At 44.8% G+C, this 27685-nt stretch overlaps 1 protein-coding gene across 1 annotated transcript; it reads left to right on the top strand.

The window, feature by feature from the left end:
• The first annotated feature begins 6425 nt into the window (after positions 1 to 6425).
• Positions 6426 to 11427, top strand: LOC124217026 (insulinoma-associated protein 1a). Its single transcript, XM_046622264.2, has one exon. It carries the CDS (start codon positions 6957 to 6959, stop codon positions 8055 to 8057), a length of 1101 nt encoding a protein of 366 aa, XP_046478220.1. The 5' UTR covers positions 6426 to 6956; the 3' UTR covers positions 8058 to 11427.
• The last annotated feature ends 16258 nt before the right edge of the window (positions 11428 to 27685 follow it).

Genomic DNA, 27685 nt, shown 5'->3' on the forward strand with positions numbered 1-27685 from the left:
TTTTCAAGGGGGAGATTTTGTTCTTTCACTTTTCAGCCTTTGCTTCGAGCCGTACGTCGGTGAAACAGGTACCTACCGACAGCTGCTTTCCAAATGCAGGAAGCATGTTACCGCACGAGACGAACGTGGCTCGAGTGATAAATAACGACTGGTTGGGAATGGGGATCCTTTTCTGTGGCTCGTCCGCATCAACGAGCGTAAATCGCGGAGCACTGTAGATTTATTGTTAGTGTGAAATTTACGCTATACGATCAACACGGATGGAGACCGAGCAGCCGGATCTCGATTGGCTATGCTTGAGTTATTCGACAATTTCTTTTACGTGATTTTTTTTTTTTCTAGAATATAATCCTTTTGTCGCATTGAAAACCAGGATTTTGTCATCATTCCCACGTGACATATCTTTCGCGTTTAACAGTCGCCGTGCAGGCAATACGAATTATGAAACGTACCCCTGTACGCGAGTAAATGTTCACAAAATGCGAGGGGCCCTTATAGAATTCTTGGTAGAATGGTTCCAGATAAAAATCGTTATAAGGTAATCTTACAACCCTGCAGCTGGACGTTGAAACCATGCAAATATACCTCTAGAAATTCGATACGTGGCCGCGTGGCTGAAAGCGTCCAGCTATTTCAGAGATAACTAGAAGCAATCTCGACCACATCCCTCGAGAAGTTTGCATCCAACAATTGAGCGATGCCATGATCACCACAAGTTGTTACGGACCAGCTAGCCAGTACTTATAGAGTACTGATCAACACAGCAATGTGAACACATCTATTTCACCGGCTACGCCCTAATGGTATCTTATAATGACGTTACAGATCGTTCGATCCGCGAATAGACGACCTTGCATGATACTTAGGTACTATTCTCTTTTAATTCACTTCAACTTTGCCGTCTGCATTACGATCTGTTTATTTGCTATCGTTCTCAGTTACCTTTGTTGTTGTCCTCTGTAGCAACGGAGATGAGGGGTGAACGTGGAAACAAGGAAAGCCAGGCGGCCTGATTGGCAAGCTGCAAAAGGGCTCGTGCAAGTGTTTATCGTAACACGATCCAATAATGCGTCTTCGATCTGGCCCGAGGCACCGCGGGTTCGCAGTACAGTACCCACTGTAACAAAACATTTCCACAATTATGTACAGGTACCAATTGAAAACAATAACAGAGAGATACATCCAGTTCGTTTCTCTACCCGCCTGTTATCACAGTTTCTCATGATAGTGGGGGAGATCCACGGCGAAGGAACACGACGAATCACTTCAGCACGCGGCATGCCGCATCAAAACCTCTTGCAAATTAACCGTTATCGCGGCAATCAAATAGTCTCTACATACACTAACAAATTTTTATGCGATCTCGGTAAAAGTCTTGGAACTGTTCCGGCTTTGCTGTCGGGGTTACGGGTCGCATCGAGTCCATATCCTTCAAATATATCCCGCAAGTAAGCCAACCCGCATAGGCTACACCCCGGCAAACCACAAAGTAATAGCTGTCGTTCGGAGGAGATTGGGTCCTCGTGTATACGTGTTTACCTAGGTGCGTATATACACACACACACACACACACACACACACACGCGCGCGCGCGTATATAGACATGCGCATATAATACCGTATATCCGAGCGTGCGCGTACATGTAGATATTATACATACATGTATACATATGCGTATAAAAATATACGTCCCCCTACGTATCTGCACGTAGGTATAGGGATAAACTATAGGTATATACACCCGGTCACCGGTCGCCGGTCGCAGGGAGCGAGGGCGGGCGGTTCGGTAAGCCGATTAGAGCATCACAGCACACTCTCCCGGCTCTTCGTCGAAGCTATGGGATGCTGGAGGAGGGGAGGCGGATGGACCAGAGACACATTAAAATCGCATCAAATATGCATGGCCTACAGGAGAGTCGGCAGGTTCCGCGGCGTCTGAGCCGACGCCGGTCTAGCTTCGTACGCCGGTATGGGTGTAACGTTGAAGGGCTTACGATTTCTCTAACGTATGGCTAATCGCTGCTGCATTATGAATCCAACATGAACGTTTTCCTTGGAGGTTGGCTTCGGTGCGTAAGTTCCTCGGCGAAATCAGTGCATGGGGATGAAATTGCACAAAGGCACAGAGAACGACCGGAAAGAAACACGCGCGTACGCGGTACAAGGTAATTGTTCTCCGTGTGGTTACAGTATATTATTGCCATAATTGAGCCGTGCGACACAGATGCGGCGTCGATCTTCGCGAGGAAAAAGTGCTTTTAACATGTGCCGCGAAGTATGAAATGTTTAAGGGCTGAAGGAGGGGTTATTACGCCGATATTAACAAAGCACACGAACGCTCCGAATAGACGACTCCGCGTATTGTTAGTAATTGCGTCTCTCTATACGCTAATTATAGGCGGCTTCGCGGTGGGCGGATATTTTAAAGTACTGTTTTGGAGAACCGTTATTTATACCCTATAATGAGATAAACGTATTGCACGAAAAGTATTTTTTAGTGATTTTTTATATAAGGGGTTGGCTCTGACTATAAATTGGTGTGTAATCTACTCTTCGAACGATATGTACACGCGTCCAAACACCGCCTGCGAATTTATTTATACCATAATTTCGTCAATTTGTACAACTTGTACGAGACGAATGGTGCATACCTATATACGTTTTTATAATGCGAAGCAAGGAACACATGACGTGTAACACAGCAAGCGAACCCGTAAGAAATATAACCTACAGTAAAGGGAGCTGAGTGTGAGAAAATTTTAGTCTTGGGATTGCGAAATAAATAGGTTACACATCCATAAATTTAATTTACAGAACTGCAGTGGAATGAGAGAGAGCGGAATGACAAAGTAGTTTTGGCAAAATTTGGGCTGCGAATATCAAAAGTACCGAACCTGGCTAGACTTTACACGTTTTCGATTATTCACGAGTACCGAGGGTCAAAGTATAATTGGTAAACAAAATAAATCACACGCGGCTCTGTATAAGAGTACCAGCGACAATCGTTTCTCCGGATCGTCGAAACAAGCCGATGGCAGGTAGCTGTTTTTGACTCGAGTTGGCCTTTCATATTCGCTGCATGCTTTTCAGCGATTCCAGCCCTTGTCCCTGTCGTAGGTATTACAAATTTTTTGTTTTTTTTTATACCGGAGTCGAAACAAATCTACCGTCTATGCGTGCCTCAGCCGCGATAATTTTCATTTGCAGGAACGACGAGTTATTGCTTATGCAGAGAGCTGCACCGTAAACACCATCCATCGGGTAAGCCCATAAGCAGCTCAAAATCGCGCTTTTGGCCTGATTATAGGGTAGCAGGAATCAACGGCATCAAAAAAGCACGACTACAACCGAAATCAGGAATCACAGGCAGTGCAGGAAATTTTGAAAAACGTCGACAATCAACCGCGTTACCGCACCTCTTTCACCCCAAACAGCGACAAAATTGGCAACGGTAATTGCGGGGAAACACGCAAGTTGTCATTTCCTCTCCTTCGTCATTCCAAAACCTGAGAACAAAGTCTTGGTCTCAGCCCTAGTCCAATTACGGAGCAATTGTTTGGTCTCGCACACATACATCTGCACGATCTTCTCGTCTCGCGTCTCCCGCGAGACCCGGATTAACGGAAAGCCAGCGAGTTCTGCAAAAAGTCCAGGTCCCCAGACTTGACTGTGGATTCAGCTGCATAATTCATATGCATTGATAACTGGCCTCTCCGTTTATCTCTCATTTAGACTTGGTCGATTCCGAGGATATATGCAAGCTGCCGACGCGTAATCGAACGAGTAAAACCGTCGAATGGTATCACTGGTAAAACTGAAACTGTTGCGAATCCAAAATTCCGGCGGAACTGAAGAAAGATTGTTGTCGAGTGTCTCGAATCTATAAGTCAATAATCGGCCAACCGTCGTATAGTATACGGCTCTTCGGAATGCACGCTGCTCGTTGCTTGTGCTGATCGTCAATCATCGAGTGACCATCCACCCACGCGTGGCGACGTTCGTTGAACAATTATACTGTACGTGCTTGGAAGTTCATGCGCGTAAAAAAAACAAACGTATCGAGCCGTTGTGCCTGTTGATATAAATTCCGGTAGCGAGGCCGGCTGGGAGATAGAAATCTGTATTAGGTGCTGGCTTCCAAGGAGGGGAAATTCGCGATGCATCTGCAGTACAAGTAGGTACATCCATTACACTCATGTACAGGTATAATTATCGTGGACTACAGTTATTATATACACACAATATGCATTCATGCCATCTCTTCGTCGCTTTCTTATTCTTTCACCGCATCCCTAATCACGCTGTAACCGTGCAGCTTACATTCGTACGTTGCCGTAGGCCGCCCGATAACGCATGCCAAGGCAATTGGGGTGGACTCGTCATTCAGCCCGCCGCCTCGGACACCGCGTCCGCTCGCCTCGACTCACGCACCCCAGCGTCACAACTCACCGATGATAAATTCCGGTCTACCGTCTGATTAGCCGTATTTTCAAATAACCTTACAGCCGAGGAGATATACCTACACGGTACATTTTATCACCATTTTTAACTTCGACACTCGGCGGTGAAGGAATCGCGGACTGTCCAGTAGATACATCCACGAGCGAGTCCGAGATTCTTCCGTACAGGGTTATTTTTTTCAACCACCCCAAGCCGATATCTCAGGAAAAAACGTGATACGCGGAGAAAAGTTGGATAAAAAATGTTCAGAGTTCGAAGGGAGAAAAATTTGGTTGTATCACGTTTATTGCAAACGGAACCATTAGCAACACGTGCACGAGTCGACTTGTTTTTTTTTTTATTTTTTTTATTTTTCTACTTCATTTATTTATCTATTCTTTCTCAATGGAAAAGTATATTTTTTAACCTCGGTATCTGAAGCTGCATCAAATTCTACAAAAAAAATTAAAGCGTTCGCATATACATACGGTCTAAGCTTGACGGGTCATGAGATATGGGCCGGGTGAAGCGGTATAACTTTACATACTTATGGAACAGATGAGAGAAAGAGAAGGAATTGAAAGTGGATATACAATTCTACGTATAACTTTTCCACTGACTAACTAGAGCATTTGCACATCGTCGCTTGTTTCGCTCATGTCCTAATGTAATAGTAAATAATTTAATGAACATAATTTGCTGTTCGATACAACTTTTGGGTTTTGAATCCTTTTCAAATCGTCCGGTAACATATACAGGGTAATAATGCTATTTTATATCTCACTTTCCAATAGTGTCATATACCTACCTAAGCATTATGTTTTGTCCCATTCTTACAGGTAATTATTTTCCTCCGGCAGCGTGATGGAAAAAAAAAACTGAACGTACTTTGGTAAACGTAAATTAGTTTTTGACCTTGCCCGAAAATTAAATTATTTGTATCAGCAACAGTTTCAATCCAGAAATTTTTTATCAATTGCTGTTCTACTATGCACTGTAGATTATGCCAAGACTAAAAGTAGCCGTAAGAGAAAATTAATTGATAAGAAAACGTTGCGTGTTTTTGTGGAATCGAAAATCGACCCTTATAGCGTCTTTAGAAGTTGCATCAAACGTTCACAATGACGAATGGATATTCACTTTGACAGCCTTCAACTATTGAATATCGTGTATTTTATCAAATTTTATGAATAAATTGTAACGATGATGTGGCATACAGGAGCAATAATTTTAATGTCTGAAAATGACAAAAATTGACCAAAAAAACACACATTTTTGTGTTTCGCAATCCCTAAACACAAACCGATTTCAACGAAACCTCTTGGAATCGCTCTCAAAACTTTGCGTCTTCTATAATATACTTATGTAGGTACATTGAATGAGCACCTTGAAATTCGACAATTCGATTTTCGAGCATCGTGATAAGAATTCTTAACGTTACGACGGTTTTATCCGTCTGCAGACTCCGTACCGACTCTTGTTTGTCTGCTGGATTAGTGAATCTTATTTCTGCATGCGATATACACGTATGTACGTACATAGGCATATATTCGGTTTTTTTCCCCCGAAATACGTCAAACGCCACGATAACCAGACGATCGGAGCCGAATAAAGTCCGGGCTGTACCTATACTTGTATCGGTTTCATTATGAATCTGAAATTTCTTTCCAAAGCCGACAGATCCGACGAGGCTCAGTCTTGAACTGTCGTTCGAAAATTGTCAAATAGTCTTCAACCTTCGCCCCGTATCCCGCGGTGGTCCTGTCGGGTCTACAGGTTCAGCGCGTCGCAAAACTGTTACTGTAGATCGGCATAACGGGGATCTCGGTTGGACGCGGCGACACGGCCGAGCCGGAGAGTGGCGCGAGGGGGGGAGGGGGATTCAGCCAATCGTAGCCCGGAGCCGGGAGCTCCGGGGCGGGGCTTCGGGGTATAGGAGAGGTGACGCGCGCGGTACAGGCGTCAAACGGCGTCTAGCCATCGCCGGCACGTCGCACGTCTCGAGGCAGGCCGACGTGGCGCAAAGCCGAACGAGGCTTTTGCAGAACGTTATCACGGGGCTTTCTTCTTGGAACCGGCAGGACGAGCAACGAATACTGTGACGATCTGAAGGCAGTGCAAAAGTGACAGACGCCGTTTTACCACCAAAGTAACCAGAAATCATACGAGACAATCTGCATTTTCCAATTCTGCTCCGTCGTCGAGGAACTACGCATCCCGGACGCATCGGCGAACTGAATCTCGGAGCCTTATACCGCGGGTCTAAGGCTGTCGAAGATTACAAGATCAATCAGGGAAGAGGTTGCACCGATTTCTGTCAAGTGCAGAAATTGGCCGAGAGCGGAGATTGGGAATGTGGAGAACGCGCGTTCGATGAAACCCGTGGCAGATAGCGAGGCTCGCGACTCGAGAGTAACGGCGAACGAACGACCGACGTCGGACCGTTAATCTTAGAGAAGAAGCGCGAAACCCGCAAGGACCCTCGGAACGAGCCGCGATCCGAGCGAGGGGTCAGGATGCTGCACGGGACTTTGCCGCGGGCGTTCGTATCACCGGGGATCAAGTACCTCGCGGGTGGTTACGGGTACGGCGATGACGGGTCGGGATACGCGGCCGCCTACGCCGGCACCTCGTCCTTCGAGGCGGAGCAGTACTCGGTTATACCGGATCAGCACCACCACGCGTTCCCCACGTGGCACACGGTCCAGCGGCCAGCGTCGCCGAGCCCCCTGGACTTGTCGCTAAAGCCGAGCCCCGGCAGAGCGGAGATGAGCACGATCGACCACGAGCCCGAGGTAAATCTGCGTCGGGAGCAGACGGTGGTGACCGAGGGATTCGAGCCGGAGTCGAGCGGCTATTCGCCGCCGCGAGTGCCGACAACACCGCAACACCACCTTCAGGGCATCAGCGCGCCGATGACACCGCCGAGCACGCCGTCGCCGCCGCAGTGCCCGAGGAAACGGCCAAGGGAGGATCCGGGCTCGGGTGGCTCCCCGGCGTTGGCCCTGCACGGCGACAAGGGCGAGAAGGGCGAGAAGGGGGGGCCGCAGAGGTCGAAGAAGAAGCACGCGAGACGATTGAAGTTCGACGAGGACACGAGCAGCCCCGTATCCGGGACCGTTATCCTCGGTCCCGACGAGGCGGTCGTTACCGGGGACATCGATCCCGCCTTCAACGTCGTCGAGGTTACCGTGGAGGCGCGGGCCGAGTTGGCAAAGATCGAGAACCGGCTTGGGCCCTACCAGTGCAGGCTCTGCCGGCAGCTGCACGGGGATGCCTTCCAGCTCGCGCAGCACCGCTGCTCCCGTATCGCCCACGTCGAGTACCGATGCCCGGAGTGTGACAAGCGGTTCTCCTGCCCAGCCAACCTCGCCTCCCACCGCCGCTGGCACAAGCCCCGGACCTCCAACCTGCAGCCCGACGGCCCCTCCAACCAGCCCGCGAGCATCGGGGCCGAGTTCGCCTGTTCGAACTGCGACGCTAAGTTCGGTCGGCAGGCCGCCCTACGCAAGCACCTCGCCGCACAGCATCCCGAGTCGGCGGCACCGGCGCCCGCGGCCAGCGGGACAAACGGCGCGCACCTTGCAGTTTCGGCCCTGACCTGCGAAGCACCCTGACACCAATTTCCTGCGAGACCATTGCCCAGGAGGCCGGGACCCTACTGGAGATTCGGTCTTGATCTTATGTGAGACCGGACGGCGACGAGGCGGACGGTTTTTCGGATGGGTGGAAGGGGCGGGGGTTACCGGACATTCAGGGCATTCGAAACAAGTCGTGAGTAATAAGACAAAATTTTCGGACTTCGGCTGGCGTGCAGGGGCTTCGCGGCTATAGCGCCGCCGTCAACGCTGTCATTATCGTTACATCGTTACTGTTCTTATCGCTTCTATTATTCTTGAGATAAAGTCGTTTTTAGCTCTGGATGCTTTGCTCTCGTCAGCCGAGAGACAAACAAATTACCGAAACACCGTACGCCACTGGCATGGCGCTTCGAACGGGGTGTAGTAAGTATCGTTCTAGGCCACACGTTCACATCGGCATTATGGCATAGGTATGTCATTGCGGTACCTTCAGATTTTTCATTTACGTACCTTTGCTCGCGATATTTTCGGCCCGTTTGCTAAATTCGCCAACTGTGGCAGTTTTCGTAACAGCGATTCTCGAGAGAGATGCCACGCTTCAATTGAGCAACAGACAAACATCGCATCTACCCGTAAGCAAATGTAAATAGTCAAATTCAGCGCATTGTATACGTGTTCGGCTGATAAGTTTCTCATTCGCTCTGAAAGGTATTCGTTATTCGGACTTGACGAATCGAATAAATTACATGTATTGTATCCATCGATCGTTTATTTTTCACGATTCAGTTGGTTATCCGTTCCAGATTTTCCGATTGCTCTCCGTGTTAATATTGTACGTTTAATTATGCAATGCCGGTCAACTGATCTGGTTTATAATAAGGGGGAATAAACAACTTTTCAAAAACGATCATACCGTTCACCGTCAACACTAGAGTCATATACGTATGTCTGTTGTATAACGATGGGATCGACATTGTCACCCGATTATTGTTCATAAAATTTTATATTTCAAGAAGAATTGTGGAACATGAAAGAAAAACAATTCTAAAATGAATGTGAAACATTGTAAATCGTTGTACATTGATTAGTTGTAACGAGAAAAATTGATAGATTATAAAATAGTATACGCGGTAATAGTACCTGTACATTGTAAATGTGTAGATAGCATCGCAGTGGGTTACTCAAGAGTATGATACTGAGAAAAATATTATTAGAAATAATCAAGAATCGATGACAATTATATGGTATTCTTGTTGACGGAAGGTGATGTTACGTAGATCGATTAAAAACCAGAGCCAAAAATTTTCTAGAAGCTTCTCGAACAGACCTTACGTTCTTATGGTCGTATGTAAAAACGTTTTTTATAGTCGTATATTTTCACCCGGACCAGTCAATCATCGCGGGTGAGTACCTACTGATAATAATGAATGCAGATTGGTAAGTGATGATTGATTCACGGTCGTACAGCTAACGATATCAAAGATAATTAAGGCAACCGCGCATATAACAGTTTAACGTATAAAGTCCGACCTTAGAATCACCGGATCTAATTGTAAAATCTGCGATATATGTGATTTCAGCGTCGAAATGCGCATCTAGTCGGTAACGTCTAGTCAAAGTAAAAGTCTAGTCTGTCATAGGTGTAACGTTATCTAGTTTCTGTAAATTATTTAAACAAATATCTCTTGTCCAGTCATATCGCATTGGCGTAATTTTAATCAAAGAAGAATAACCGCACTACGATACGTATAGGTGCATATTACACGGTGCAGAAGCCAAGAAGTTGATCGTCCGACCTAAAACCCAACAACAGATGGTCTGGCGACCCAAGGACATATCGTAATTCGAAACTATCACGTGAAAGTGTGAGGGAATCGTCACTGGTATTTTGCGTGTAAAGGTACATACATAGTTGATAGTCATACACTGGTTGAAAATAATTACGACAGTAATTATCTGTAATTACTATATACATGTAATTGCTATTTGCAAATTGAATGTGGCATGTTGGGTAAAGTTTTTGAATACGCGTGTCTGCTCTCTGTGTCTGTATGTTTCTCACTACCTGCCTTGAAATTCGACAGAATGCCTCTATGGCCGAGATTTGAAAATTAGGAAAAGAGGGAAATTTATTGTCTCTTTCCGGCTTTCCCTGGATTGGACGCGGAGGTATCGAAATTCCTGCCAAAATTAAAAGGTACGGCGAGGATGCCTTACCCGTCAACTAGGACTACAGACCCTTGAAAACTCATCGAATACAATTAAATATACAATTGGGAATGTTTTGCTGACAATGAGCTATTCACTAGCGGCTCGGTCACCCCAATCTCTGCAATTCGAGCACCGCCTCTCTCAAAGAGCCCTTTCGGTCCGAACGACCGGGATAATTATTCAGTAGTAGATCTAACAAGTATAATTTCTAGTCAAGCTGACCGAATCATCGTAAATGTTTAGCTTTAGCTGTACGGTATAATCAATCCTGTGTCGTAGATTAATATATCTCTTATCTATCGAAGGATGATTCAATTATAGGCATATCAGATCAGCGACAATATTTCTAGTCAGAATGGTAGCGTTTGGTGAAAAAAAGTAACCGTAATAAAAATTATTCTACTTGATCGGCTTCACGATGAAATCAGCTAACATACGGATCAAATGTGAGCAATAAAATACTCAACCTATCGAGAATCTAGTCAGTTTCGGCGACTGATGATTTACCGAAAACAACAGTCTCATCATATTTAACAAACTTACTTTGGGATTAATGCAATCGCGTTCAGCATATGATATCACATAAGACTTACTTTGCATTGCCGAATTATCCCTATTATTCATAATAAACGTCCCATTCCCGAATCGCATTAACATACTTGAAATGCATCTGCCGGTCGTACTAATTTCATCACCGAAAAGTCGCGATTCAAAATTTTTCAAATGTAATAAAGTGCAACAGGCTGACATACGACTAATTCCGAGCGCAAATAACCGATACAATTAATTTATTCATATTGCGGCTACCCACGCGCCGATATTGTTGTACAAGTATACCGGATATACAATGAGTGTGTGTGTGTGATACGTATCGAAACGTACGAATATCCCAAACTAATGGTAAAATTGTACGCGTACTTGGGATTATTAGAATAGCCTGTCTAACATACATCTGCAGAGGTGGATTTTGGCCTATCAAGGACGCACGTGTCATTTGTACGTTAAATAGATGTTAACAGACAGCACCGATCGCCTTTAACGGGCCTGCAGCCGTCCACCTTCGTAGGTGTGCATCTGCGTAAAATAAAATACCTACGACTATTGCGATTTCATCGTCAATTGTTAAGAATTATTATTCAACCATAATAAATATAAGCAAAAGAAAACATGACTACCCCCATATTTGTACATAGATTTGATTTCGTAAATAAATATACTCTGAAAGTCAGCATTATAGTTGAGTCGATACTGCTCCCGCACAATTCTTCCTGAATTCCATTTCCCGGGTCACGTTCAACTGTGCTGGATTGTTCATCCCGACCATTTCCTTCCATCGCCGCATCAACAAACGTCCAACCGGTCCATTGTACGAAGGATGTTTTCATATTCCATGAGGGTGAATCGACAGGTAGGGTGAAGAAATTGACGTTACGTATGAAACTTAGGTTTCTGTTGAAAATCTCATCCCGAAAGCGATGCACGATAAAGCAGTTCGGAGGTTGCACGAAGCAAGTATCGGTTGGGGACGTCCAGCTTGGCTGACTTGATAAAGTATTAAAAGATCTCCGCCTATATGCTCGCAACGCATTGCCAAGGGATCAGGCTCGTCTTCCTATTGTACGCTCTGCCACGCGAGCACCCTGCCTGTCCGGTAACCTTTATGTGACCGAATCAGAAAATCCCGTAAAGGTAAGTCGCGGCATGGCGGCGGCCCGCCGAATCGGAGTAGGGTCTGTATCGAGTCCGGTGAGAATAAGGGTGAACAAAATCGGGAGAAATAAATAGAGTCCTTTCGAATTAAGGTCTCTCGGCAGAATTTCGACTCGTCGTTATTACCGTTATTCTTGATTTAAAATTGTCACGTCAGGTTACTCTTGAGCAAAGATTTTATCAATATTCTCCGCGAATCAACCGCATGCAGTTGGAATTTCTTTCTCTCCCGTGTCTGTCGTCTCGAGCTCTCAACAAAGAAGCCGAGAATCTACTCAGCCCTGCAGGAGCTTTATATTTCGTTCCCAGCGGACCAAGACGGCGCTTTACTGCATCGGTGGAGGAACCCGCCACTAGAAGAAGCAATTTTCCAATTTTCCTCGACTTTGTCATCTTCGCTTCGCTCTTGCCCCAGTGAAATAGAATTTCAGCCTCAAGTGGCTGAAGCTCCAGCGGAGAATCACCACCTATCCCCCCAGCCGGCCGTAGATCCTGAAAACTTGCCGGCATCTCTCGATCGTGTTATACATACCAATGTACCTGTAATATGATTGTTATAAAAGGTATCTTGTCATCGATAACGACAATAATTGTCCACGGATATTGTATGCGAACATTTCTCTATTCAATTTCCATTTTTTTCCTCACGCCTGGAACTGATCATTTGCTAACTTTTTCCTTCGAAGTATATAATTGATACACACTGCACGAACAAGACGGTCCTTCGCCCGCAAAATAAGGCAAACCGAACCGAACGGAACCGAACCGAACTCGCTGAGATGCACAGCGCCAAATCGGGGGGGGGATTTGTGACACGTACAAACAGGAGTTGAAGCTTTTATCACTCGGCAAACAATAATAGGAGGTTTGGACAGCCGCTGCGATGGGCCGACCAGGAGTAGTGTGTATAAGCTACCGTAACGCGAGCTATTGCACAATATCACTTTGATCCTTGTAGACGGCGGTAAATATCTCAAGTATAATAACCGTGAAAGCTTCAGGAAAGGCGCTATCTATTGCGCTTATAATGCCGTACGAGCGAGGGAAACGGAGAGAGTAAAGCTTCTTCACCGATTTTTCTTTCTTTCGTTCATTTTATTCTTCTTTCCGCGCTATGCTTCTTCCGAGAGATTTTCATCGCATCCTTGGAGTCTCCTTGTCACCACATGGCCTACGATAATCAAAATGCCTCGCTCGCGAGAATGTGCCAAATTACGCGGCAAGCATTCCCGAGAATATTGGGAGAATGCCACAGTTTCATGAACGAATGGAGGGTACGCAACGGGAATCACCGTTATCACGATGAAAACAAAATGATAAACAAATGGCAGGTTTCTGCTGCAGCAAGCGGAATGAGACGATTTATCGGGTTTTCGGAACGTGTCAATTATAGGAAGTTGGAATATGTTAGCGGAAAACTCGAGTGACGAAAGGATCGATCTTTCTTCGCGGATTTGGAAAGGATGGCGAGCAACGGCGGTGAAGTGGAAATGTAGGTGGTAAGAGATACGCAAAAAGGGAGGAAGAAATAGATTTTTATGGATAATTACGTCTTTGATCACCGCGCACGCGAAGCAGGGAGGAGGGTGAAACCCCGGTGGAATTCTAAGGATATATACGTACGGTGTATACCTATATCAGTAACGCGTGCGTTGTATGGACCGTCGGAGATTTGGTATAGCGCGACGTCTTTTCAAAGAGCATGATTATTTTCGCAAAGACGGAGGCGGGAGGAGTGGAGACGAAAGGAATTAAAGAAAATGTATTTCAATCCTCCGCATTCATGAGAAAGAGATCAGCGGGTTTCGCATGACCCGTGCAGTCGGTATGAGAGAGTCCGAATCGAAGAAAGAAAGAAACGAGAAAAAGTGGGTATACCTATACCAGGAGTACGAATAGATCTGCCGCGAGGGGAGCGTGTGTGCCTCTATGTACCATCTCGTAAATCCCATGCAGGGTTCTTGAAATACAGACGTGGGCGTGTGTGCCCAACAGCGGTGAGCACGGAGCGTCTTCGTAATTCCCCCTCGCTCTTTGATACCTCGAATCACGATAACCTACGCCAGTCCTTCTCCCGCGGCCTTCATGCACCATCAATATGATCCCGTCGAAAAGAAAGAAATAAATGTCACTGTAATCTCGGATTTCGACTCGGTACAACAACAAAGAGACCCGCCTATTGCGAATTCTTTCCATCCCTCGAGGTTCGTACAATTTGTCGGAAAATATTTGTAAAAATCTGTAGACGATGTTGTTGCAGGAAAAAAAAAAAAAAAATAACAAATATATACAATAGTAAAATATAATCACTTCAAAACTTGCGGCAGAAAATTGATTAAGGATGCTCGCTACCCGTATCGGAGGGAAAAAGATTGACGGTTTGCTGCAGGTATGAGATTGTTTAAAATGGCGCAACGAGAGCGGGGGAACATTGGACGGATGAACATGATGGGACAGGATGAACACACTTTCCGTTATTTCCTGTGCGGATATATGATTTACCAGAAAGAATGTCCCCTCGCTCCGATTCCCTGTATACCTTGCTCCCTGCTCGGCAGGGAGGACGGTCGAATCCAGGATCGTTTTGTATTTCCGCCCGAATGACCATCGGGCAAAACCACCCGTTGCGCTGGGTAGAAACGACCCTCAAAGGAGACCGCGTCCTCGCCCCATAGCCAGATCGACAACGAGGAGAGATAACTCGAGTTTCTCTAACGATGTGGTCAAGCCCGAGTGCGACACAGGCCCTCGAAAGTCTAAGGTGCGAATTGGTCGGGCCGTCCCTATAGTTGTCCGTTTGGCAGACCTTCTCTTTCAAGCTCTGTTTAATTTATTGGCCTATAATTGCAATACACCGCATTGCGGATTGAAAAACAACAACTGCTTTCGAGTTAATCAATTCGTCCTCGGGGTCGAAGAGGGGTCAGATACGGAGCAGAGTGAAGGTGGAGAAATATTTTTGAGGTATTCGAGCTCGCTCGACGGTTGACGTATCCTGTAGGAGAAGGCATAATTGCCCCCAGCGAGATATCCGTGGTTATGATGCTTCGCCTGAAAAAGGATAGAAATTCTCAGGTCCAGGGGCGGAAAATTAGAAAGGTTCTGTTTGCTTTGTGCGGGTATAATCTTGCGACAAGGTTTCCTCCTGTTTCGATAGACGCTGGGGCCTTGGCCCCTATCTGTAATCAGGCCCCGTTCTGCGGCCCTTCTCTCGCACATAATCAACTCCTCGGTGAGCCTTTGGACTGCTTTTTCGACCTCTTCATCGATGACATCGTCAACGAATCTGTCATCCGGTCCTACGGACATCGCCGCGAGGCTCCGATCATCCCCTGGCAGAAGTGCCTCCTTTCTTCCGTCGTAGTCGTGCTTCCGGGGCTCGGACTCGTGGAGCGAAATGTCCGTCGACTACCCCGAGTCGATCAAATCGACGCCTATCCAGGGCTTCGCATTTTCGGACCATTTCCACGTCCCCCGAAGCCGAGAGATTTCACCGTTGGCGTACGAGGAAAGTTCGAAATCCCGGTCTATCCGTCGTTTTATTTCGCCGAGCAATTTCGCCTCTGTCGCACGATTATCGACCGGGTATTCTTCGCCGGATAGAGGGTTCGAATCCGTCGCCGGGGCGTCAATTTTCCCCTCAAGCAGGACGGTCTCTACGGTACAGCGGTTCCTTTCTTTGCACAGGTTATCTTGCAGGATTTCAGCGACTTCTGGCAGGACGCCCCCGTCATTCAATGAAGCTCCGTTGTTTCCGTCAGGCAGTGTTGTAGCTTCGTTACCGTCATCAAGATTCCACTTATTGTTAGCCACGGAATTTCCCTTATTCAATCCAAAACAACTACCTCTGCCCGATACCATGCAAGACGACATCGGCCTGTTTTTTCGCCGCCGCGACCTCGACGACGACGATATAATCCACCATTCGTCGACTTCACGATCATTCGAACTCTCATTCAACGCCACAGGGGTCAATGTTTGCTCGAAACTCTCCGCCGTTCTTGTCGCAATGCGATTTTTCTTCACAGATTTCAATAAATGGATTTTCTTGCGAGACTGAAACGAAGGAACAAGGTTCTTTCCGTCAAATTCAATAAATATTGTTGGTAATAAACTGTGTTCAAAACCCTCCGCATAAAAATAACAGCACTTGAACCTGCAATGGCTGCAAATTTTTTAATCCGAACAGGGTTGTTCCGCGAGCTTGGAACAAAGAATTTTTAAATCAGTCATTCGTACCACACTGACGTCGCGCATTAAAGGATTATGAGATTCGGTTCCGAATCGATTTCTCTGATGACTTAAGTAACGTGATTCGGCCGATCTTCTTCGAGCGTGATCCTCATTCTGAATGCTTAACATCACAGGATGAGAGGCGAAGAATGTACCCGAAAACGATTTCGACCGACCTGGGAATCTCACTCCTCGATCAAATTTCACCCGCATTTCAGTCTCCGTCCAGCTGCTTACACGAGAATCTCGACTCTTCTTTCTTGAATCAAACGATTTCCAGCTCTCCAAGTTTGTTCAGATATCTGAAAGACGATTTCGGCACATACGATTGGCACTCTGATACGATGACGTCTTGACGCCTGATTTGTAAATACTTATTCCAAAATTGTTTGTTCTGTTTGATAGAGCGATTTTTCACCGGCAAGAAGTCTAGCACTTTTTTCTTACGCGCAAAATAACAGGCTTCAGGTTGGGACTCGGTCGTAGTTTCGCTTGCGGAATCCTCACCGTGAAGTAACTTGTAAGCTCTGCCTAATTGTGAACTCGCTTTTGGCATCACCGACGATGTCGACTTCTTTCCACGATTCAGACGGTTCTTCGCACAATGACAGCAAACGTCATATAAACTCTGCAGAGAGCAGTTGCTCGATAACGAGTCGACTGGACCAGACCCGTCGCGTTCGCTGACTTTTGGATTTGAATATTCCATCCTCAGAGAGTCATATGCTTGCAAAATAATCGAAACGGATTTGGATATGGCCCGTCGGTAGTAGCCTGATCGATGTTTCAGACGAGATTATTATCGCGCACCTTCTCACCTTGCGAATTTCTACAGACGCTGATATTATCATCGCACGAGAGAAGGACTGACAAAATCACAAGGGAGATACGGAGTACCGGGAGCAAATCATTCACTGATGATTTATTTGGGGTCTAGGCGTTGATTTCATACCACTGGAAAGACTTTTTCTGACAACTTCCGCAGCAAAGTTGTTACAGGTTGACTGTGAATTGGAGTGATTTATCAATGTCAGCCAAAAGTTTACAGCTGCAACGTTTCCTCGCGTTATGAAAAAATTGGAATCGAGTCGGATGTATAGGTTGAATTGGTGGAAACAACTGAAAGTCGCAAGCAAACTGTCAGTGGAAAACCATGCTTCGCCGAGTATGTTACCTCCGGCAGTGCCTTGAACAATGCAGCCGGTCACTGATATTGGTATTCAGAGCAGAGCTGCTAATGGGCATTTAACAGGCTGCTATCAAGTCCGGGGTCCTCAAAGTCAGTGACGCGCGATGGAATTACAGGGGTGGTTAGTTCCGGCATTTAATATACAACAGCGACGACACCCTTTACAGGGGTAGTTGGGGTCGGACTGAAGCTCAGCAGTGACATTTTGTCTCTACGCACTGGAAATTCTTCGGTATTTACGGAAATTTCGATATTTCGGTTAACCGAAACTACCGAATACGAAACCCGTACCGAAAATCGGTATCTAATTTCCAATACCGCACACTCCTAATATACGTATACCGTAGTGGCTAGTACCGGTAGCATAACTTTGCTGACCAAACCATCCCGGATTAATAGCACGGATAAGAGAGCCGTGACTAGTTCTTTGGCAGGCACGCCATGGCATGACGAACGGTCTCGTGTTTGGTTTGCTGTTTCGTCCGCCCAGCTCCAACTCGGCAACTCGAACCCCCACCGACCCTGGCCTTGCTTCACTTTCAGGCACTTGTTGCATGCCGCCACTTCGAAATCGTTCATCTCATTTCGTCCCTATGTCCCCCACGGTGTGCGTGGAATGGAAATGAAGGGTGATCCAATCCTTGAAAAACTTATTTTCACCGACCAATCACATGCACGTTAACCCCATGCTTATGACAAGTCTTTCTTGGTTGTCGCATAACCTGCAACACCTCCGCAAAGTTTTGCTATTTGCGTGAATCGAATTTGTGGCAGCAGCCCGGAGAAAAGAATAGTTGAAGTGGTCTTGGTCCAGTTTTAAGATTGAGAGAAAAGCTTGGGAACACAGTTCCGGGTAGTGCCGAGCACGCGGAGGCGGGTCGGTCAGGCCCGGTTTGCAGTGAAGGGAAGCGGATGCGTGACAGAATTGTCAGGGCAAAGTGGGGTGTGCATGTTCACGAATAAATAAAGTGAGATTAGAAAGATGTGGGCGATTGCACGGAGAGACATGGTCGTCGGGTATAATCATCGGGTAAGGGGAAAGTGTGAAAGTGTGCGTGGCTGACTATCGTGCTGTTGATTTTTAATTACTTTCTCGAAGAAAGTTTATACCTTATCGTTATTCCAGTAGCTCCCTCTCTTTCTCCTCTCCGTATTCCGTGAAGTGCGCATTGACAACGAAAGGAAAACCATTGCGATGGCGTTGGTGGTGGTGGTGATGTTGTTGCCTTTACGTCAAGAGCGAAGGAAGTATACAGCCGTTTTTCATGCACCCTGAAACAAAGCAACGCATTACTTAAATTACATCGCGTGGCACGTATTAAACGTGTTTTATAATACTTGCGCATCACAGCTGCATTGTATAGATTCTTTATCTTGAATCAATAAAAAAATATAGCTGCAAGACAAATAAGGATATACATATATGTAAGACAAGGTCCATATAAGGGTAGTTGGAACCTTTTTAAATTCTACCGAGATTTTCAGCATATCGCGTTTGAAACTCTCTTTCTGTCCTCTATAGTGGCAAAATCGATTCGAAATTTCAGAAGTAGTGGAATTTACGATCACGCTTGTGAGATGATCAACATGAGTTCCAAAAACTATTATTATTGTTGTTGTTGTTGTTGTTGTTATTATTATCTCAGCTCAATAAGAGTTTGTTAACGGGGAGTTCGCAGCTGGCTCACGGTAAGCCCGCTTGTTGAGGTTACACATATCGAGGCGATCTGTCATCTAAATTTACGACGGTTGGGCGCCCTGGCAAACACAGCCGCTCTCGGATTGTAACCCTTGCGCATTGAATTTTAGCAGACGACGGTGACGGTGACGGTGACTACCTTGTTAAGAAATTTTCATTTTTTAACAACGAATTTGTGAGAAAAATTTCAAACCAATAGATTGGGACTATTCAATTTGAAAATTGGGTTTCTGTGGTTTTGGAAGCAGTTAAAATCAAACCCGTGGTTGAAAAAATTCAAAACTCGTTGAACAATGTTTTTTTATACACTCTACACCGTACTCGGGAGAAAAAAAAAAAACAAAATCGCCGACAGTGACGGTCAGAGGTGGGTCGGTTTGGGGTGAAATGCCTTACGTATCTTAATCGCATGAATGACGATAAACATATTTACGTAAAGTAAGATTTCGTTTTTTCGAGACAGTAGAAGTATCAGTTTGCGGCAATGCGACAAGACAAAATTGTGCATCCGATGATAAGTATCAGTTGTATACGTGTAATTATACCTTTTCCTTATGTTTTGTCGGTGATGGTTATGTAGCAGGGTGAGAATCCATCCATGTGTAAATTGAAAAGCTCTAATAGTTCCTTCCTGGCGAAGTTTAGTACCTTCGTACTTCCTCCACTAATGCATTATACACATAAGCGTGGCGGGAGGTTATAGAGTACCTACCGAGAAACCTCATTAACGCTTTACCTAGATAGCCCTTGGCAACTCTGAATTCGACGCCACCCCCACTTTCTCGCTAGAGGTAACGAAGAAACGTTATACGTACATCAGGGAGCGTAATTCAATACGTGTAGATTAATTTAGATCAACGAATATAGTTTTTTATAATTTTCATTCCTCCGGCAATGTTGGGTCGTATACCGTTGATAAGATACGTGTTGCAATACCATTGAGTTCTAATCCGCGTAAATATAACAAAACTGCGTTGTAATTATTCCTACAGGGGTGAGTGATTGTTTGGCTCCGCAGTGTTTGAAGTGTAAAGGTTGAAATGAGCTCGATGCGTCGACTCTCCACTTTGGAGGGTGTCGGGTATTATGTGGGAGCGTCGCGACGCTGCCGGCACCACGGGTATTTCCCACATCACGTCACTCGGGGGAGCGATTACATTCATTTTAGACTGTGATGCATCCTGCAGTTGCGGCGGTGATCTATTAAATAGACTTCGTTTTGCCGCTACCTGTCGAGTATTATTTATGTGAAATTCCGCACATCGACCACTTGTATAATATTCCTGTTTATACCAAATCCACCAACAATCTACGACCTACTGATTTTGCTGCAGTAGGGAGGAAGGTCCCGGATGTACGTACGCCTATGACAAAGGTCGGCATGGCGCATGTGCAACACCGAAAACTCGCTCCTTGTACGACCTATGTGTATAAATTATAAAACTTAGTATGGGAAAGAGGCAATCAGTTATCGCGGTCCTCCTCACACCGTGCAGCTGCAGAGGCGGAGGCACCAATTAGACCGCACGCACCGAACGTGTTGCGCGAGTTGCGGTTCACCGTTTCTATAATATATGTATACATATATATATATATACATGCGCGGTCGTTTTGTGTAATTACTAAATATTACGTCGTAGTATAAGGTATAATTGTTGGGTGTACGGAGCGCGCGTTGTTCATACTCTATACCAACCGTACTTCTCATAAAGAATTTGCATGCTAATATGCCAGCAGAGATATAGGCGGACTATAGCTTAGGTAGTTATTGTTCTCAATTTTTTCCCTATCGCAAGCGAAACTCGGCGCCCCTCCGCCTCAACACCGACCATTGACACTGCTGTTATTCTTACTTTAGTATAAACAAATAAGAGAGTTTTTTTTTTATGAAAAATCAAGTACTTTTAAGTTACCTTATATATTCAATATTAAAGCAGCTATTATTAAATCAAGCATATTAAGAGATATTTTGTAAGACTTATGAAAACATGACTTCAATTAGCGCCTGAGATGTTGTTGGTTAGATGCTTGGCGGGGAAAAATAAAAATAAAAAAATCTCTAGCCATAAACCAATCGGTTGAAGGTATCGACCATTTGGCAACGTTCATTTATCACTGTTCAAATACTGTCACTTCTCCGCTAAAGCATCTAACCAACAACATCTCAGGCGCTAATTGAAGTCATGTTTTCACAAGTTTTAGAAAATATCTCCTAATATGCTTGATTTAATAATAGCTTTAATATTGAATACATAAGGTAACTTGAATGCATTTGATTTTTCATAAAAAAAAAAAAAAAATCGAGGGAAGTCTTCATAATGATCTAATTACCGGCCCGATGTAATTTCGCCCATGCGAAACCTCCCGAATTTCGTTAGTTTTGCCGAATCTATCACCGTTCTCGAGATATTCGCGATTTAAGGTTTGAAAATAAGAATTAAAAGCGAATTAAAAGTGTGTGTGTGTCAGCTCCGACGCACGACTGGAGTTTACTCCTTACGAACGATAGTTATGATATACATCGAATAGAAAAAGAGGGTAAATGAACGCACCTTCCAAAATGATGAGAGAAACAAACATATATCTGTAATTATTCGGATTATTTATATTGCTTCAATAAAAGCGTAGTACATAAAAATATACTTATCAGTGCATAGAGGTACAAGAAAACTTTGAAATAACAACATTGAAAGTTGATGGTTAGGTTGCTGTTTGTGTACATTGTATCGATACAATAAATGCTACTATATGTATTTATTATACAGCATGCATACCCTGTACTCGGCAGCAGTATACAAGTTGCGACAGAACTTCGTAATACGCAGGCACACAACACACACGTACAAACATACGCATGCATTCAACTCTCAGGCCGGAGGTAGTGAACCATGCAGTGAGACTACGAAGCAACGCACAAAGAGGAGACCCCGAGTATAGGGTACGCTGTGTAATGTATTCCATCTCATTCTTTTGCGCGTTCAATCCTACGGATATATATGTTTGTCTCTTTCTACTTAAAGCCTCAAGTTTCCGAGTGTTACACTTGATTTTACTCCTCATAAAATTTTCGTACCGGGCCTTATAACTCAAATCGTTTCTTAAGGAGTAAACTCCAAAAACTCTCGTACTTTGTACTATAATAAGCCGGAATACTATAACTACCTTGTTTTAAACACAACGTTAAATATTACATTCTTGTTCTTCGTGTTAAAACTTAGTATTATTGATATGGTTGATGATTGATTTTGTTATTCAGATTGTTGACAATGTTTAATAGTGACTCTATACACCGTTACAAATTGTTCCCATTAAAGAAATAATATGGAAATCGCAATGGTAGAATTATCGATTTACAGGTTCTGATGAAGGTCGACCCTTGTCTCGACCGAAACGTTAGCACATCACAAATACATAATTGATTGTCCTACGCCCATGAGGTTTTTTCTCTCTTCATTACGTTCCACGATCAAGAAACATTACATATATTTAGTGTAAACGGGTGAGGGTGCATTCGCAATGATGTGTATTACAATGAATGTCTCTGACCGAATCAATGCGATAGACACAAGAATTTCGGCCAAGCTACCGCAGCTCGTCTGACGCTTAGGTACGGGCTCTGCAGGGAGGTCGCGGTTAATGTTTGATCAAACGTAAAACGGTACGGTGTTTGTTCAGGATGTTCCATTCGAAAGAATGATCCCCGCAATTGTTTTGACGAGACCGATATACATATAATTAATACACGTATAACCTATAGTGCAGTTTTCGGTCTTTACCGCCGCTGCGGCGTGCGTACGGCAGGCAGGCATGTTGAATCCATGGATGAAACGCGGAGTTCCCATGCCCACGTTTTCTCGGTATCCTGTGGGAATTACGGACCCCGTATAATTCCTGTGGGAAATATCTCCACCCCTGAATGGACCGGGATGACGGTCATCGAGGCTTCACAGTTTACAAATTGGTTCACGTTTATGGGGTTCGCTCTGCTCGATTCCACGCACTCTCTTAGCCGAGTGGTATTCACGCCCCGATTCTCACTTCGGAAAATATAATGGCGATGATTTTTCTAATAACCTGATCTAATACGATTATAGCAGCAACGATTATTCCCTTCAGACTAGAGGCGTCGTATGTTTGTTTGATGGTCGGCCCAGTTAAGTTGTCTTTTAACTGAGTGTCGTCGGAGACGATTCGAATGACGTGCAGAAACATATTATGGGAATGGTATACACGATACAACGCACGGGCGCACGAGTACTCTGAACATGTTTCGGGAGGTGGGAAATTTGCAATCGGACACGTGGTCAGCACGTGCCGGTACTGCCCTGCGACCGGATTACTCGTCTGGTCTGAGTTACGCGCGCACAGGGCCATTGGGCCAGTTTTCGTGGAGGATGTCGAAACCCCACGGTGCTGCACTACGCAGGGGAACACCCGTGTTCGTTGTTAGATTTGCTCGAAAGAAAACAACGTTCTTGAATACAGGTTTCAAACTTCTCTGCCCCAATCATACAGAACTCTTTCAAAATTATCCGGAGAGATTTTTTTTTTTTTTTTTTTAATTCTAGACAAAAGAAAATTCTAAGAAGCATGGAATAACACGTCAGCCAGGATATTGGATTCTGGCAGAATGAAACGGAAATGATTTTCGTGTGTAAAAATAAAACACGGAGGTATCTATGGGAGTAGTATCGACGTTTTGGATGTACTAAAAGGTCCGTAAATCTGAGTCACTGTAATTTGAAGAGACGCAAAATCTTTCGTTACAGCAATGGTCCATTTTTTCCGACCGATAGAGCTGCGATCGCGTAAGTCTCTTCCCTTTCGGGTTGCAGGGCTGAACGTAAGTGGTCTCTGTGAATACAGCTCACACCGTACTAAATCGCTAAAGGTGCGAAGGAATTCTGCCTTATACGACAGCTCTGCCACGCGTTACATTTTTTGGAGATCCTATTTTCACCGAATCGCCGTTTCCTACAAGTCTATTTTGAACGTTAAAAGGAATAGCACTGACGAAGTGATTCAAAGAGCATATTTCAATTGGCTTTACAAACTGCCCCATTCCGGGCCGAAAAATTGAATTCACCGCGGACCACTTGCATTCCGAACGAACCGATTTTTCTCTTTTAATTAACAAACCATTATCGGTAATTTCATTAAAATTTACGGCCTCGTGATAATTAGCGTTGCACGTGTCTGATTTGCAGTCTACTTTCGGCCGTCACGAAGGTTTCTCCGGCACTGTTCGCCACCAGCTGGTCCGTGATTACGCCAAGCTATATGGGTAAGCGTATCGACACGAGTGTCGAGCGTAGCACACTGAATCCCGTGTACTCGTACACGCCCGTAATTACGCGAATGGTTCGACCGAGTACCGGCATCCCGATGAGACACACGGCAGCCAAAACCAGCATGTCAGTGAATACAGGGAAACGACTCCCTCAACCGATATAAGAACCAACAACGACGTTGACTTTGATGATGATTGATCCAAAATCATTAGCTCTTTATTTTTTTCAATCATCTGCTTCTATTGATATAGGTATGTGAGAGGAGGGAGTGAAAGTCCAACCATGTTTGATATAGGTTTTGAACCGCGCGACCACGGCAGCCCCGGACTCTCCTCGGTTCTCAGCAAACTGTCAAATCTTTTAAATTGAACCAAAGATCGGGCGAAATATTACAGGCGGAACTGAAAAATATACATCAGTACAGACTTTTGTCCTTGGCTCTCAAACGGTTGTAAATTATACACTTAGGCCAGCTTAAGACCCTGTGTGCAGAATGAAGGAAATAACAGCATAATGAAATATGATGAAGAAAAGGAAGGAAAAGAAAAACGTGTTTGAACAAACGTACAGATAGTATACGTATACAGGCGCAGCATTGAGCTGGTGTAAACTTGGAAATAATTTTATTAACTCGGATAGGTGTTCCGGGCTTCTGGCTTAACGTTATTAAACCCTGGCTTATTTCCCTACAATAAACTGGCGAAACGCAGCAGTAGACAGCCGAGGGTGACGACGAGTTGTTAATTATCGTATTCAGGCGGTGAGAAAGGGTTATCAGTTCGGTGACTCGGCCTGAATAGCGAAGCTAATACTACGACCTAACTTGTTTAGGCGATGCAGGTATATACGCGTGCACCTGTCTGCTTGCCGACAAGAACCCACCATTGGGAAATTTTACTTATTATCCATCATCTCTGCATGAATCGAAACAGAGAGAAAGAAGACCTAAATGAAAGACTGATTGCCCAAGCCTCACCATTATTCAACTCTTGTAACGTCGAGGAAGGACCGATTCGTGGCTACCACCTTTACTCTTTCTGCCTGGATTATTGATTTCTTCTTTGTGTATTTTTTTTTTTTTCGCCAGAGCACAATTAATTTTCAAATATTTCAAGTTCAAATATTCCTGTATAATGCAACCATGCAATTTAGTCCGCTTAAAGTTAAGCTGCATGTAAGGAGATCGTCTTGCGAAAAATTGTATCGAAACGGCGAGCTAATCGCAAAGCATCCTGAATAGAATTGGCTTGGAAAGTCTGAAAAGTGCCGGAGAATATACATTATTATTTTTATATGCAGATTCCCAGTAATATTAAAACCATAATGTGTATAAGTGTGTACGACTGACTCTATAAATAACAATGCACAATATACGCGTACGCGGAAGCACGCCGTGGTAGATATACTACGTAGACGCCCTGTATACAATTCGCTAGTATAAACAGCCCAGACTCTCGGCATTGGCGAAGCCTGCCACGGTCGTATAATCGGCTCGTTGACTAACGAGCGCGTGGTGCTGACAGCCGCCGATTAGGAGGTGATCTTCGTTGTAGTTCCTTTATTATTATACATTCATTTCCCACCATCGGTGTCGCCGTTGAGCGACCACCCAACTGGTATCAAGGCCGAAACGATCCAACACCCTTGCCAAAGCTTCGCTCTTCCATCGTTGGCATGCGAAAATCTATGAATTTAAATGTCTTTCATTTCTTTGTACAAACAAGGCGTAAGGAGCACGAAATATAAAAACGATACATCGAAACGAACGCAAAGAACAACCTTGCATAACTTTGTGAGCGTTGATGTTATACACTGGCGCTCAAAAGTATTTTGACGAAGACAGTAATTGAGTTGAATACGTGCAAGAATAAACTACAAAAATCAACAATATTATTTGTTGAAAAAAATTCGATGTTCTACGTAATTGTTAAAAAATGAACTCTCGATTACTCGAAAATAAAGTTAAAATAAAGAAAAGTAAGAAAAACGATTGGTCAAAGTAATAACGGATTTCATATCATCAAAATACTTTTGAGCGCTACTGTACACGAGCTTAATTCCAATTTACAAAAGAGATCCTGTGGCTTTTCAGTCGCACGGCTCTCCGTACATATGGTAGCTGCGAAACAGAAAAGTTGTCGAGACGTGGAAAACTTGAACGCATTAGATGTATGAAATAGGAATTGTTGAATCGATGCAGGGACTGTTGAACTATAACGGTTTTGTTTCACCGGTAATGAGTCACCTGCGTGGGTACCGACCCTGCACCAAGTATCTAAACCTCCCACCAAAATCTCGCAGGGGTTGGTGGGTTATACGGAAGGAGCGATTGAAAACTGCATACCTACACGTCCACACCATGGCTGCGTGCAGAAGAAATATCACACACCGAACGCACGCAGCGCTGCAATTACGAGCACCGTGGTCATTTATGAATCACCAACCAATCAACCGTCAACTCGCGAAGCGTCCGTGTGAGTGTGCTACGCCTAACGCGCGTGCGGTGTTATGACCTGCGCGAGCAATTAAATTCTCGTAACTATCCCACGCATTGAACAGACCGCGCGCGATAATGTTACGGTGTAGAAGGGGGCGGGGGTATCCCTCTCCCTTCTACCCACCTACCTCTACACTCACTCGGCAGGCGGCAGGGCGGCGCCCTTGGCCCTGTAGCAGGGACCCCCTGCGAACACGTCGCAGACGCCTGCGCGGATATACGGTATAACGTGCAGGCGCTAGCCGGCATATGCGATAGACGCGAGAGAATCCATGACAGGTAGATACTACCTACGTATGCACCTATATTAGAAGAACCACGATTGGTCAGTTTGAAACAGCAACGGTCGATCACTGTACAACTGCATGTTTGCATAAACTAAATTTCCCGTACGCGTAATGAACATTACATAGGTATATTTTGTACAGCATAGGGCTGAGAATTTCACTTATATCACACAATTGCGCAATTGACTTTATACTTTTTGTACATGCAATCTAATATTGTTTACGCTTAACGTGTAGGTAAACGTAATCTCTTGCTGTTTATCGAATGATTGCAGAATCGCTGGGTGCCCGTAGATTCATTTGAATTTCGAATTGGTGTAATACGAAGATGATCGGTACGATTGTATCGAAGCACCTCATTGACCGCTCGACTGCTTCGCACATTCGAAGTTACAGGGTAAAAATTGTCCACCAAATTCGCAAGGGATGTATTAAATGTATAATTCACGTCGCAGTTGCTTATGTGGAATGTGAATTTCAGATGGAGAATCGACAGAGAAGAAGGTTCGGATCAAAGTTCCGATTTCCGAATGGTCACATTTCAGAC

The sequence above is a fragment of the Neodiprion pinetum genome, chromosome 4, assembly GCF_021155775.2.
Source record: "Neodiprion pinetum isolate iyNeoPine1 chromosome 4, iyNeoPine1.2, whole genome shotgun sequence".
Taxonomy (NCBI): domain Eukaryota; kingdom Metazoa; phylum Arthropoda; class Insecta; order Hymenoptera; family Diprionidae; genus Neodiprion; species Neodiprion pinetum.

Excerpts from the sequence above, each read along its gene's own strand:
- LOC124217026 (XM_046622264.2), top strand. The coding sequence starts at position 6,957 with ATGCTGCACGGGACTTTGCCGCGGGCGTTCGTATCACCGGGGATCAAG.